This window comes from Pipra filicauda, unplaced genomic scaffold (genome assembly GCF_003945595.2).
Source record: "Pipra filicauda isolate LSUMZ 115617 unplaced genomic scaffold, ASM394559v2 scaffold12_size5214236_pilon, whole genome shotgun sequence".
NCBI classification, from domain to species: Eukaryota; Metazoa; Chordata; class Aves; order Passeriformes; family Pipridae; genus Pipra; species Pipra filicauda.
In genome coordinates this window covers 2,933,463-2,948,287 of record NW_024103763.1, presented here as the reverse complement: position 1 = coordinate 2,948,287, position 14,825 = coordinate 2,933,463, and the positions used below count along the sequence as shown (strand labels likewise).

The window sequence follows — 14,825 nt, the reverse complement described above, 5'->3', positions numbered from 1 at the left end:
AGGGCGAGAGCCCAGCCCTGACACTGACTCACAATCTGGGCCATCCCGGGGAAACAAAAGTTCCACTTGTTTATTTTACAGGAAATCTGGAGCTTTTCCTACCTCTGCTCACACACAGCAAGAAGTTTCCTCTCCTTTCCCAAGCTAGCTTAGGGAAGCTTGGGAAAGGAGAGGAAACTTAGCCAGCTCTCCTGGCTTCTTGAGAGCAACAGCTAGGAAAAGCAAGGATGTGAGTGACGATTTAGAGACCTTTTGTGAACAGCCCAGGCAGAAAGTTTTGCAAATAACTCTATAGGCAAATGGGCTTATGACAAATTCTGAGTGTATTGGTCTCTTGGGGGGGAAGGTTGAAATTTCATGTAATTTATGTCTTTGTTTCAGCCTTTGTTTTTAAAGAAAGATGATCAAGAAACTGAAGTATCATTAAAATGATGCTCTGTTCCATTAAAATCTTATAAATTCTTAATACTGCCTCCCTATAAATATTCAACTTTAAAATGACTGAATAAGGGCAGGGGAGGGAAAGACACAGATGATTTGGAAGAAATTAAAGATTTATACTTAAGCAAGCCATAAGATACTATACACTCTCACTCCCATTTGACTTTTGCCTGTTGAGCAAGTATTTACACACAAATACATCTACTATGGACATATTTAGGCATACTTAGTGCATTCCCTATAGACACACAGCCCACTCTCTACAGAGCCATTCTTAACGGGAGTGCCAACACAATTATGGGACATGAGAAAAGCCTCTGAATTTACGCATTAAAAAGGTGAAAGCAAAAAAAATTGCTTCTCTCTAGTTTTAAGAAACTGCATAAGGAAAGACGTGACAGACTTAGACAGTATACAGATTGTAAAGGGGAGGAGATTAAATTTTTCAAAATGGTTCCTACAAAAGATAACAAACAAAACAAAACAAAGTAAACCCAACAAAAACCCCCACTACCACCACCAACCACCCAAAGGAAAAAAAAACCAAAACCAACAACAAAAACCACCCCCCAATAAAAAAGTTATTTTGTAGAGTAAGGCTATTACAGTATATGTGCTGCTAAAACAGTAAGTATGAGGATACACAATTATCTTTATGGGATGCTTTTTTAAGAACCAGCAATCCCTTGGGGATTACTTAGATATACTTGGTCCTAGTCCAGTTGAGAGGTTTGGATTAGATGATCTCGGAGATCCCCTTTGGTTTTATACTGCAAACAAATGGAAACTCGTCTGAGTAGGACTATCACTGCAAGTTCAAATATTCAGAAAAAAATATTTTAAAGAATGGAAATTAGCAAAAGATCGTGGCTCACAGGAAAGGCAACATCTCTTGCAACAATGCTCCCTGTGCCTGCACCATGCTGCAGGACACCTTCAGGAGTAATTTAGAGCAAAGTCTGAAGTCCTACTGAGGCTGCAATCTTCTTCCTGATTTCTATTTTCCAGTGACAAATTATTTTAAAGTTATATTACAATATATCATAAATTTAATTTCCAGAAAACACACAGTTACTGGCACTGGCTTTAAAAGAACAGAATAATCTGTAACACGTTTATACTTTATACAGTTTATGAGTATATAAAAGTGTAAGTACTACAATCACAGAATCATAGAATCAGCTGGGTTGGAAGGGACCTCTGAGATCATCAAGTCCAACCCTTGGTCCACTACTGCCGTGGTTACTAGACCATGGAACCAAGCACGACTTTTACAAAATTAATCCTCAACTAGGGAAAATATAAAGAAAGAAAACATTTCAGAAAAAATCCACAAGCTAATAAAGCTAAATAGACAACAAAAGAAGAGTGTATAGATTTCACTTTACAGGTTATATTCCCTTTGGTTTACATTCATCAGCCTTTTTATTAATGTAATTTTCAAAGTCAGGTGGGTTATTCTTTTCTTTTCACGTAATTCTATTTCTTATTTAATTTTTAAGTTCATGTATGCTAAGAATATCAGAAGTTATTTCATTAGTTTTTTTTATAATCTTGTCAAAGTTATAAAACTTAACAACTCAGATGTACCAATTAAAAATCAGTTATACCATCTAACAAAATCCAAGTGAGGTAAGAAAGAAAAATTCATTTTACTATGACATGGTTTATAAAACTGTTTATTCCTAAAGTCTTGATTACACTAATTCAAATCTTTTTATATCAATTTATATAAATTACTTTTATTTAGGTAGAATTCATTGCTATTATTAGGCATACTATACATATTGATTCAGTTCTCTTAAAGCTCATCAGACAGCAAAAAAGGCTAGCTTGCATGTCAGTACTGTTATTACTGAAGCATTTTCTGTGTACTGAAGTTGAAACATGAGACAAACTTTCCTAGAAATTCAGTTTATGTCTCCATCAAGTATCTCTGGAATTCAGGAAATCGGCTTTATTCTAAGTTATTTAAGCACAGCATTTTGTTTTTTTTAATGATACTTCTTTTAAAATGTCTCTTGGCGTAAAAGGCCCGGTAATGCTACAGAGTCAACTAAATTCAGAGATTTATAGTGACTAACAAGCTAATGATCACCAGCTGGATCCAGAGCAACTTACAATGTACATACTTTTATTGTCATCCTATTATGAAATAAAATTGCATTAGCTTAAACCTACACATCCTGTTTTTCTGACTGGAGCATCCTAAGATTTCCTAATCAAACCCATGACCGAAATAACAGGAGCATTCCCTCCCAGAGAGAACTCCTCCAGAAGAACTCATTCTGGCAGAAGCCCAGTGCTGTGCCCCAGGAGAACAGACCAGATTTTCCACGTCGCTTTTATGAATAACTTCAAGTACTATCAGTACTTCTTACACTACTCTGCTTCTATTTTAAGATGTTCTTCAAGTAGTTCAAGTCAAGAACATAAGCTGAAAATATTTTCATGCATATGCTTGATGTGCTTCTTTCATATCGACAAATCTTTTCTGAATAAGTCCAACTATACACATATACATCCATACTATAAAGGCTTGTGGCATAGACAACAACTAACTTGAATTTATTTAGACTCCAATAACTGCTTTAAAAACAAGCCTAATAAAACATCACAAGCAGCACAAACCAGTGTGTGGGTAACCTCCTCCGCCAAAATCTGCTAGTGCAGACTGATGTGTAAGCTGAGCCATGTCAGCAATACTTGGACAACTCTGTTCAGGCAGCTTGAATATTTCAGAAACCAAACTGACAGAACATAAAAGCACAGATATCTTACGGGATAGCAGGGAAGGGCAGGAAGTATACAGGAGATCAGGAGTCGCTCTTCACTCACATTGCACACTTCAGTGACTCAGCAGAGAGTCACTGACAGCCAAGGTTATCAAATTTATTCCTCTCCTTAAACTTAATTTTGCATTTTCCATTCTATTCCGTTGGTGCCAGGTCCTGGTTTGAGTTAGCCTCCCCACAACGGGGCAAGTTGCTTTTTGACTGTCCCTCATTTCACCTTATTTCCCCTACCCTTCTTTCTTATTCCTCCAGAATAGGGTAGTAAATCTTCTAAGGTGTTTATTTATAACACCAGCCACCATTTGCAAGCCTGTGCTATTTTTTCACATAATGAAAGAAACACATGAATCTGTTTCCACACTGAATTCAAGGAATGGAAAGTGACACCAGCAAAGGAGTGACACCCCACTGCAGGCTTGCAGGCAGGCTCTCAGGACAACTGCAGAAGGGGTCAGGGTCCTTTTTCCCCTGCAGGTTTCCTCGCAAGGTGGCCCTCGAATAAATGGCTAGGACAGGGATGCCAGACCATAGCCTACAGAAACTTTAAAGCAAAACATGAATGTTGCTTGAAGAGATGAGTGTTTCCTCTGTTCCTACACAGAATTTGACAAACTGCTGATGCTTGGCACGACTGCTGCTGCCATCCCTGATGCCTGAATGTCTGAATAAAGGAATGCCAGAAACCTGTGCTTTCAAGTGCAAAGCACTACACACACTCAGTGCTCCCATCACATGCTCTGCCTCAGCAGGTGTCTTTAATAGCATTCGTAGTCAGTACCAGGTGGCTTTGCTTGCAATACATTTTTTCGTTATCTCAGGATTTTGAAAACTGGCTTCAACATTTCTGCTAGGGGAGCAAGCACCTCCAAAGGCATCGGAGAGGCAAAGGAGGTAGCAGTGAGAGGCAAGTGCACACAGAACCAGGGCTGGCCACACACCACAGGTGCTGCTGGTCAGGGCTGGCAGAGCTCAGGCACATCGTCAGCCAGTTAAGAAACACCAGGAGGAGCCTCCAGCTTACGTCTCTCAAAGAATTCTTTTTAAACCACTGAAAATTAAGGGGTAAAAATGTTTTCTAAAAGGAACCAGGCAGGAACCGACAGAACAGGTGTGGCAAAGACAGACTGTCAGCGCAACGCATTCACTGCAGTTCCTGGGTCCCCAGCTCGCCAGCTAAAAATAGAAACTCAGACCTTGCAGGCACTCAGTCTCAAGAGTTTACAAATTTCTATCTTATTACAAAGGACAGGTAGACTTAATAATTGACAGGAGCTTCTAGCCCTTATAGCCCTTGTGTCTACTTCCATTATTTCTTCTCCATTTCTCCTCTTCCAAACATACTGAATATACACACAAAAAAAATTTCTGTATAAATTCAGTGTTTTGCAGTGAGGATCCCTAAACACCAGTTAACTAGATCTTACAAGCTGCTGAATCTAAAGGCATAACTGCCTCCCCCTTTATATTAAATCATTACAGTGGCTGCAATATTCCCCAGTTTGATAGCTAAGTATATAATTTACACTAGGTTTTGGCAAACAGGACTGTGACCTCATCAAAGGCTGTTCGTGAAATTTAGCTCTGCCCAAATTCACCTCTGCTAGCCAACTATGGAAGTCTTGACTGAAAAACATTACGAATACATCTCAAATGGAAAATGCAAAAAATACTCTCAACAGTCTCTTCTGAAGTAAGGGCAGTTTTCAGAAAGACAAAAATAGCTCTTTAAGACTTTTTATTCTATATTCACCTATTGTGACCTTTAGCATTTCCAGACTGAAGCCTCAACTCACAACCCAATCCAATACAGTTAATTCACACTATGGAATGTATTGGTTGAATTAATTTTCCTGTACTTGTAGAGGTTTATTCTTAGATACAGGAGAGGAAAATGTGATAGCTCGTTAGAACAATGGAAGCCCATACAGATCATATTGCAAGGAAGTCCAACCCAGAAACAGACGCTTTAGATAAGCTACTAAGAAATGAAAATGGAAAAAAATAAATAAGCATAAGCACTTGTTTAAATGTCTTGAAGCTGCACAAGCAGAAGGAAGACATGTGAAACAGGCATTTCTATTTGACCATAAACCTTGTACTACTTTAAGAGTGTTACACTGGATTTTCTCAGGAGACACAACATATCTATATGCATATCGTATTTCTTCTAAAAATTCATCTGTAGGCAAGCTATGTCTTTAATCACACACAGCACTGTAAAACAGTTCACATACATCTATCATTAGTGGAAATCTGACAGAGCCATGCCTCAGGAATCTGATTCTAGTTATACATGGTCAGCAATCAACTCATCAGCACAAACATTCAATAAAATGGACTACAAAGCATAAGTATTTGATTCTTCTATTTTTCTAAAATAGCAGAGGTCTGATGGCACTGCTCAAATTAAACTCCCACAAATGCATCACTAATTTCCCTAGGATAATCTGCTTCTGTGATTTTTAGAACAAAGAACAGCTAAGCAATTAATTCTGCACACCAATAAAACCAATGAGGTTTCATGCAATTCCTCAGTTTTGCCTTTTATTGAGAGTCTACTGATCACCTTAAAAGACAAGGGCCACTATATCCTACATTGTTACCACTGGGCAAACACTTGAACTACATCAAACTGCCTGATGATTTACGGGAGAGCCTAGTGGCATCTGCTTCTGTTCTACTGGCAGCAAACCTTTCTGCCCTCATATTCCTGCCAATATTTGTGTAAAAGCCTTCTTAGCATCCTGTTAATTCTGTGTGAAATATGATCTAAATTTGTGATTCATAATGTCGAAAACATATTAGAATACTAAGTGATAACACCAACAAAATAAGACCCTGTTGATTCTTATGTAAATGGGACTGACATTTTCCATAGGAATTATCATGTTATAAAAAATTCCACATTATAAAATCCTCACAGTAATTTACTGATGCTATTTAAAAAGCAATTGTTATGAAATTTTAAATCAAAAATGTAGCAGTATCATTACAGTAATATTTCATCAATAACTGTATCAAGAGGAAGCAATAGAAAGTTTTAGGGTCTCCAAACTTCAGAAAGCACTTTAAAAAAAGGAATTGAGAAAAGCATTGTTTCTACTTCTTCAAAAGATTACAAGTTATTGAAAAACTGAGGCTACTTGTAAAGGAGCAAGACACACACTAGGGCAAAGATCCCTTTAAAAACTACATTGCTAGAGAAAACTATGTATAGACTTGGCAGTCTGCAGGATCATTGCAACACTTTTGAACCAGTATGCAGAGCTCTCAACCTAAATATGACCTTGCATGGAATGGCAAATTTAATGCAGGATTCCCCCACAGACAGCATCAAATGGCAAAGCACACAGCAATGACAAGGGAGAAATTTCTTGCAGCCAGGAGACAAGTATTTGGGGAGGTTAATGGTCTGCAGTGGTAACAGAATGTTGTGTCACTGATTCATATTTTGGTGCTGTTACTAGGCAAAGACCACAGTGCTGAAGACTCTGAATGGCACCTCTCAAAGGTTAACCTAAACCTAGGACAGGATGAAAGCAACAACAGCAAAGAAGTGTTGGTGTTAGTTACCTACACATTTAAAACACAAATAATGGATTGTGTTCACAAAATGATGCCATTATTTTCTGCTAACCATGCCAACTTTAGGAGAAATCTGAAGACATAGGAAGGAAGTTCTGTGGGTAGGATGAAATTTTTTTCTGTTTCCTGAAAATGCTATATTCACTCTTCTGCTGGGTAACCTATTTGTTGTTTGTGAAAAACAAAGGTAAGACTTCTCATTATTATAAAGTGGAGTAAGACTTTCCTTCAAGAAATGAAAGCGACTTCATAAGCACTTTGTGAACACATTAAAACAAAGGACTCCAGAGTTCAAGGGATATGGAATTTATTTTAGTCAGTTCCCACTTAAAATCACTACTGTAGAGATAACTACAATTATAGTAAACTGCAACAAAAGAAATCCTTCATGTGACATTAACAGGGCATTATCATTTGTAAATTCTAATCTCCCTATATCAGACTTAGAAGAACTGAATTTTGTGCAACACTTGAATTCTGGTCAGTGCCTTACCAGTGCATGTCTATGTTACACACCATTACAAATACTATTATAATGTAAATTATAATAGTATGTTTATTTTAGGTGAGTTTCTTCCTGCACTGCATATTTTGTTTACATACCTACATGCAGAAAATTAATAATTTAAAACAGCTCACCTTTTGTAGAACTGCATTACTAAAATACATATTTGCTGAAGCTACAAGACTTTTTAATGTCCCACGGAAAAAACACAGGCTTAAGTACAGCCATGCATGAATTTAAGTCTGCCTGCTATCAGCTGCTTCCTATATACAAAGTAATTCTGCTTACACAGGACTTGTAAGGAAATACTTGTTGTCGTAAGTAAAATATCACAAGCAGCTATCAAATTACAAAACCAAATGTCCTCCAAAATGGGTTAAAAAATAATAAGAAGAACCCTTTTATTAAGTAAGTTCATGTTCTAGTAAAAATCCTTTTTCAGCTCACTTGCAAGTTTTCATAAAGCCCAGTTGCACCTTAAACACTGCGATGTTGTCAGGGTCACAAATAAACATGCTGCAGAGAGACACTCTCATGGCTCCATGAAAAGCTGACTTCGCTGCTCTCTACCCCATTCCCTGAACTTGGCAGGAGGAAGGTTCATTAGCTACTACTCAGTGAACACCACCAGGCCTGACCTGTCCTTATCTTATATTTCAGGGGGGCTTCTTTGATGAGGTGCCATTGGAATACAGCTCAGCTGTTCCCTGCACGTGAACAAAGCCAAAACCAGAAGTTTGCACCTAGAAACAGAAGGCAAGCAGGGTACCATGCAAGTTTTGAAAAAGTCAACAGTGGTCAAGGAGTAATACAGTCTAGGTTTTTCCTTTATTTAGATTATTATCCCAGCTCTTCACTACCCTCCTTACAGAGACTGAAAAATGGTCTCCTGCAAAATATTAACCAAATCTCCCTCAGCATAATTAACTTAACAGTTTCCACCACAGCCCTGCAGGACCTTCCCTTCTCCTGTAACTCAAGGTGCATACTGGGGTAGGTGCTGAGCTATAAATCAGATCACTGAAACAATCTAGGCTGAAAAAAACACCAAAACTTGCAAGCCAAAAAATGTAATTCCTGTAGTGCCTGGTTCTATAGACAACAGGGCAAGCATGACTCAGAAGTGAGAAGTTGCCATCAGGGACCAAGAGCAGCTGCCTAGGAGCTTCTTAAAATCACCATGGAGGCAAATAAAATGCCTCATGAAACTATGCCCATAGCAAATCCGAGACTGTGGAAGCCTCCTAACACTTCTCAGCATATTAGTAACTCTATTCAAATCTAACTGTTCACTTAAAGAAAGAATTTAATGGATTTTTCTTTAGTTGTTAGTTCATTAGGAAACCATGCACTTTTTTGTTTGTTTCCCTAAAGAACATAGCTTAGATTGATTAATTTGTTATTTTATTTTTCATTTTAGCAGGCAGCTAACCTCACTGGAATTCACTTTCTGTTGTGAAGCAAAAGAAAAAAAAAGGCAGAATCTTCTCTACAGAAAGATTAGGAAATAATGACCATAAAGCTTCAAGTTTTGGCCAGTGACAGAATTTAGAACTTTCACATGAAAACTTCTTTAAACCAACACCAAGAGAGAATTAAGAAATGCCACATACCTTATCTACTGGGAGAAAGTCATTTTCAACTTCTATTGACCTTGGTCGTAGCTTTATGGGTTTGTCTTTGAAGATATCTCCAAAGCCAACACCTTTGACCTTCTTGGGTTGGATTGTCGTGCCTCCGTTGGCTCCTTCTGATTTTGTACTGCAAGAGTCACCACCATCACTCTCAGAGCCTGTAGCATCTTTCAGGCCTGTGAAATGGAGGGATGAAAGAACGAATCTTAAGTGTGAAGCTCACTGTTATCAAATTGTGACTGGAAAATGATCCCTCCCACTATCCTCTAGAGGAAAGTGAAACCACAAGAAACACATAGAGAGGATGCTCTCTGTGCCATGCACTCACTTTTGAGTTTTAAAACTCACTTTATTTCATCATATTGGTGTACCAGCTAGAAATTACACCAATCCACAAAACATGCATACTCCAGCATCAGAACTTCAGGAACAGGGATGGTCATTCCTTGAGTACCAAGAAAATCCTTCTTCTTCAGACAAAAATTATTTGGAAGAGAACTCAACAAAAGAGTTAAATTCAGTTGTAGGGCACCTATTGTATAAAGCCACTTAAAGCTAACAAACAGTCAGACCAGGCGCATTGTACCTTAAATCTGTGTGACTCAAGCCAATTATGCAATTAGTATCTAAAGCTACATTACCTAACTGGGAAATATAAAGCTGAAAGCTGTTCAAACAAATTTGCAATCAAATAAGCTGCATTATACTTTCCCTGCTGAAAATTAAACCTATCTGCAGCATAGACAGCCTCATAAGAAAAGCACCCATGCACACTATCCTCTAGGAATATGACAAATCAAACCTGACATTCTGATTTGCATTACTTCTCCCAGTGAAGAGGAAAATTTATCTGCACTTATCTGAAAATATCTGCTGCTTGTATAGCAGAGGCCACAGATGCAATAAGGTGATGTCTCAGCCACTTTACAGACAAGTGCAGCATCAGGCCAAACAGCCACTGGCAGCCAAAGTGACCCACTGAAGTTTCCTCCCCCAGACCATTTAAATCTTCCTCCCTACACTACAGATTGACTTAACTATGTTTCCAGGAAAACCACAGAAATTGCTGCTACTACAGCACTAATTCTACCTAATAATAAGAAACTCAAATCCTCATATTCCCCTCACAACCATTCACGGTGTCACAGGTGTGGATCTTACAAGGCAAAGAAAGAAGAATTTCAAGCTTATCTTCTTAATTATTTTTATATCAAGGTCCATAAAGAGATCACAATAGATTTTCATCATAAAAGGCTGCCAGTACAGATGAACTACAGAAACCGGTGCAAGTCCTAAGGCCTACAGGTACAGCTTCATGATCCAAGACACAAGAGGCTCATCTGTTAAATGGGTTTCAACACCAGCGTGCTGCTAGAAAATGAAATCAGAAATCAAGACTTTTAGCTAAAAGCATAAAAGACATCATATGCCGCCCTGAGATTTTCTGTATTGGAAACATGAAAGGAGCATAAAGGCAGAATCAGAGAAAGTTCCCAATTAGAAAGAAACAGAAGGACTAAAGACTAAGCAAAATGTTTTGGCCCTCTGGCCTCCTAAGTGGCTGCCATCTACCTGTTGAACATCAGTAACATTTCTATTTCTTCAGACATTCCATTTAGATAGTAGTGAACGAGTTATTTGTTCCATAAGCTGTGCAGGATTGGAATTTAAATGAATATTAAATAATTCTATTACAATTCTTTTCTTAAATATGCAAAAGTCTTGATATCTTTACTTGGATCTTTATTTTTTGAAGAAGGGGCTCAGGGAAAACTTCAAATGTGGTGTCACTCGTTTATTATGGTAGTTAGAATGGTTGTATGCCTGCAAATTCTGTGCACTACTTCTATTCCAGACCTCAGGAAAGCAGTAACCAGGGAATTCAAGCATTCACTGAGATCCTGCCCTGTGCTGTGGTTGGCAGAAGAGGAGTGGTCATCCAAGCAGAGTCATTCTACAATGTTTCCAGCAAAAGCACTCAGAGATGCAAGGGTTAATTAAGCCAGAGAAGTATAAAACTCTTTGGGCAATATGGCAAAGTCACTGCCTTTTCTTATTCCCTCACCTTGCTGTGACTTAGGTAGAAGTTGTACATTCTACTGGCTGGACCCTCCCCAGCTCTGCAAAATATCAGTGACTAGGGCCCTGGCTGAGAGAGAGGCCAGAACTAACTTTATTTACCACTTTTAAATGCAAAGGGAATGGTCAGCAACTGACTATACTATACTGAGTTCCAAATAATTTTTTCTGAGTATAAAACATCCACACCTCAAAAAACTCAAATTGCAGTGATCATCATCTTTTTGCTGAACAAAAAATCTTGATATGGGATAGCAAAATCACGCTCCAGCAAAAGTTCCTTCTGCCATCCTTCCCAAAATCTCCTTTAACTACTCTGTGACAGAGGGAAGGAGAAGTGCAAAGACCTCTCTCCACAAGTAACTGACAGAATCTATGTCTTCTCTTAGCCACTGCTGAAATGATCAGAAAAGCTATCTTTAAAACAGGGAATTATAACAGGTTTTTTGCATCCCTAATTGTGGGAGAAGAGGATTTGGAACTTGGCCAGTGGATGGAATTAAAATATGGAAGCAGTTACGAGAATTACTCAACAGGTCTCACATGGACTTCCAGATCTTTGAAGTCTGCATGAAAGAAAGATCAAAAACCTCAAGGGGTTCTAATAAGAATAAAGCTTTTGTTTCTTTCTGGGCCATCACTTGTTCTTCATTATGGCATCTTCAGCTTTTATGACCATTCTTCTGTGATGAGACATCACACCTTGTATCAGAAGCCTCACCTCAGGCTTAAAACAGATTTCCCAAGCATCACCCATCTGTGCTTGATGACAATTCAAGAGCCATTTCATTCTCTGTGCTGCCACAGAGCTCTGTCTCAGTATACAGTACTCCTAATGAAAGCAACACAGCATTTCTTTTTCTTTTTTTTTTGTTTCTTTTTTTTTTTTTTTTAATGAGGACAGAATGGATTGAAGCAAGGCCTGTCCCAACTAAACTGCATTTGAGTGGTCAGACACAAAGCTCCTTCAGAGTTAAAAGAGTTCTTCCTGATCAACTGAGAAAATGACCTGATTTATTATTTTTTGACTGACAGAAACCGAGGAATACTCTGTACTTAAACAAATAAATCAGTAAGAATAAAAGCCCTGGCTTTTACAAGAACTAGTCTGCTCTCGCTGTTATCCCAACACGGGTGAGGTCTAGAGACAAAGGTGAAAGAAGAGGAGAACTATATGCAGTGGAAACTGAGAACAAATCAGATAAAGATCTGCAATGACATTAACAAAGAATAATGCAGTGTATAAGTACAAAACAGTCCTGCAGAAAATAGCCTAACATGCTCTTACTATTAAAGACATGCTAAGGAGACTCTCTTACCTTCCTCTCGAGGAACATGAGATATACAACTCTGATTTGTACAGATAAAGAACTTGCAGGCAAGGATTTGTAACACTATGTCCACCCTTGCCTGAAAAATTGTCTCCTCATATATTCTTTTTCATTGGGTTGTTCCCTGATATATATAAAGAAAAAGAGAGAGAAAGGGGGAGAGAGAGATATCTCAGCATGTATGTGTCATCAATACTCTGAGTTCAATCCTGCCAAGTGCAGCTGCACTGGCCTCCCCAGCCCTACCCATGCAAGGAAGGGATGGCTGATGGCTCAGGTGATCTCTCCTCTTAAGAAAAGAAGAATGTCACTCTTCCAATCACACGTATTTTGTTTAGTTTTTCATGGACTTTTATGACACTACTGCAAACAGCTTAGTAGGAGAATATATCTAGATGGACAGTTTCTCCAAAAGACAAATGTAGCCCATGGATAGAGCTGGGATCTAAGCAGGAACCTGAGCGACAGACTGTCATTATGAATTTTAAAGATGAAATTTTCTTCATGAAGAGCTACAGTTAGCAGGGAAGTCAGGTTGCTAAATGAACATTAAAAGCTGAGACCATTTCAGCTGTCACGGTGTGCTGACCAGCACAGCTACACAGCCTGAAACAGCTGTGGTCTACCACAGTGATGGACTTGAGCACCAAGGTAAGCCAGCAGCTCAGCAAACTGCTACCCTCAGAAAACTTGACCTTGCTTCTCTTTAAAGCCCAGTTATTAAATACTTCAAATACAGCCAGTATAGGATAAAAGCTACAGTTGCCAGGCCTCTCACTATTTTTTGTTACCTTTTTTTTTTTTAACAGGAACTTCTCTAGAGTCTGTCACCTCTCTGTCAGCATTTGGAGAGCTGACATCGATAAGGTGCTCACTAATGTGCCTACTATCACATCAGGCTTAAAAGCAGGAAATTTTTTCAGATCTTTAATATTTCTCAGGACATAAGTCTTTTGGGGGTATCACTCCCCTTTTCTATCTCTGTAAGCAAAACCACTGTTCTTTCACCTAGATTTACTGATGCTGAATCATCTATAGCACCACAAGGTAGAGCTCAAATCTAAGTATTGGGTGCACTTTTCTAGCAAGTTCTGAACAAGGGCAGCATCACTAGCAAGAAGTTAAAATTCCCAGGGCCCAACTGTTCCCAGCTTTTGGCTGGGCTAAGATAAGGGACTACTGACATACGGCTATTTAAAAATGCTCAGAGCTCTGATTCTTTGTTGATTCATGCTCCTTACAAATGCAAGCTAATTTAGTATTCATGAAAATTAAATTCTCTCAACACTGTCTGGAGGAATTTCGCACTTCACACACATTTTCTCCTCTATGGGTATATAAGAGAGATTCGTTTTCTCCAGACATTTCAAACACACCACACTCCTGCTTATAGCAGTTACAGGTCTTTTGAGAGCAACATTCTGAAATGTACCAAAACAGATTACCTCAAAGAAGGATTAAAAAGAGACCACAATATCAGACTTAATTCACCAATGGCCTCTCAGAGTTGTGCTGGCATCAAACCAAGATTCTAAATCAGAAAGATAGTTAGGGATGATAAAGGGTTGTGTAAACTAAAGCTGTTAAAACAAAAATAAACAGCTGTGATAAAATTAACTCCATTCAAAGCAGGAAACAAATAGTTTCTAAACAGCTTAAAATGGCAGGGACAAAAAAAGTGGAATCCATTTTAAGTTTACAGAGCTTTCTATTTTGAGCTATTATTTGGCAATTTAATTTTTGTTCTTTATTCTGGATTGTTCTCTCCACCAACAATTTGTGGTCCTGGGCAAATGGACCAGGATGGACCACTGCCCTAGTTAGAGCAGCTGGGACCATCACTGTGTGGGCGTAACCCAAACTGTGTATTCTACACCCTCTATGTCATTTCCCAGGAACTGTTAACAATATACCATTTGCAGCAGCTGCCCAGAGAACATCTGACCCCCCAGGCTACAATCTGGGTGTTAAGAAGCCTGTGAGATAGGAGCATGTTCCCATCCTCAAGCCAATGACTCCGGTGTGATAACTCTCCTCCAGGGAGTCATTAGCACCTCCACACCCAGCCTGAGGAGTCATGGCTGCTAATGAGCCACCAAGGATTCCAAAAATAACTCATGACTCACAATCACCCACTGTGGAACTCCCCACCCTGGGGGAGGTACTGGGCATTCCCACTCAAACCTGAGTGTGTATAATCTTGGGGTCTTGGATCTTCTGGGCCTACTCATCGGATCCAGAGGAGGACCAGAACTTCAACCAGACTGCGATTGCCACTCTCGACCAGACTGCAACCAGCGCTCTCACAAATAGGTTTTCCTTTCCTTTTACTTTGGACTCAGGGGGACCACATGGGGTTCAGCATGGGGGCCAAAGAACACCATTCTCTTTGTGCCCCAGGGTGCTGGGTTATATATCTGGGTTTTGTAGGTTAAAACCAACTGTTTGTCCATAT

At 39.0% G+C, this 14,825-nt stretch overlaps 1 protein-coding gene across 5 annotated transcripts in view; it reads right to left on the bottom strand.

Annotated features, from left to right (window-relative positions):
• SH3KBP1 (SH3 domain containing kinase binding protein 1) overlaps positions 1-14,825 on the bottom strand; it is a 214,933-nt gene that overhangs the window by 76,860 nt on the left and 123,248 nt on the right. For all 5 annotated transcript variants that reach the window (XM_027738275.2, XM_027738277.2, XM_027738279.2 and 2 more), the window contains one exon: positions 8,940-9,136. In XM_027738275.2, coding sequence (XP_027594076.1) covers positions 8,940-9,136 — 197 coding nt within the window. The remainder of the gene's footprint in view (positions 1-8,939; positions 9,137-14,825) is intronic.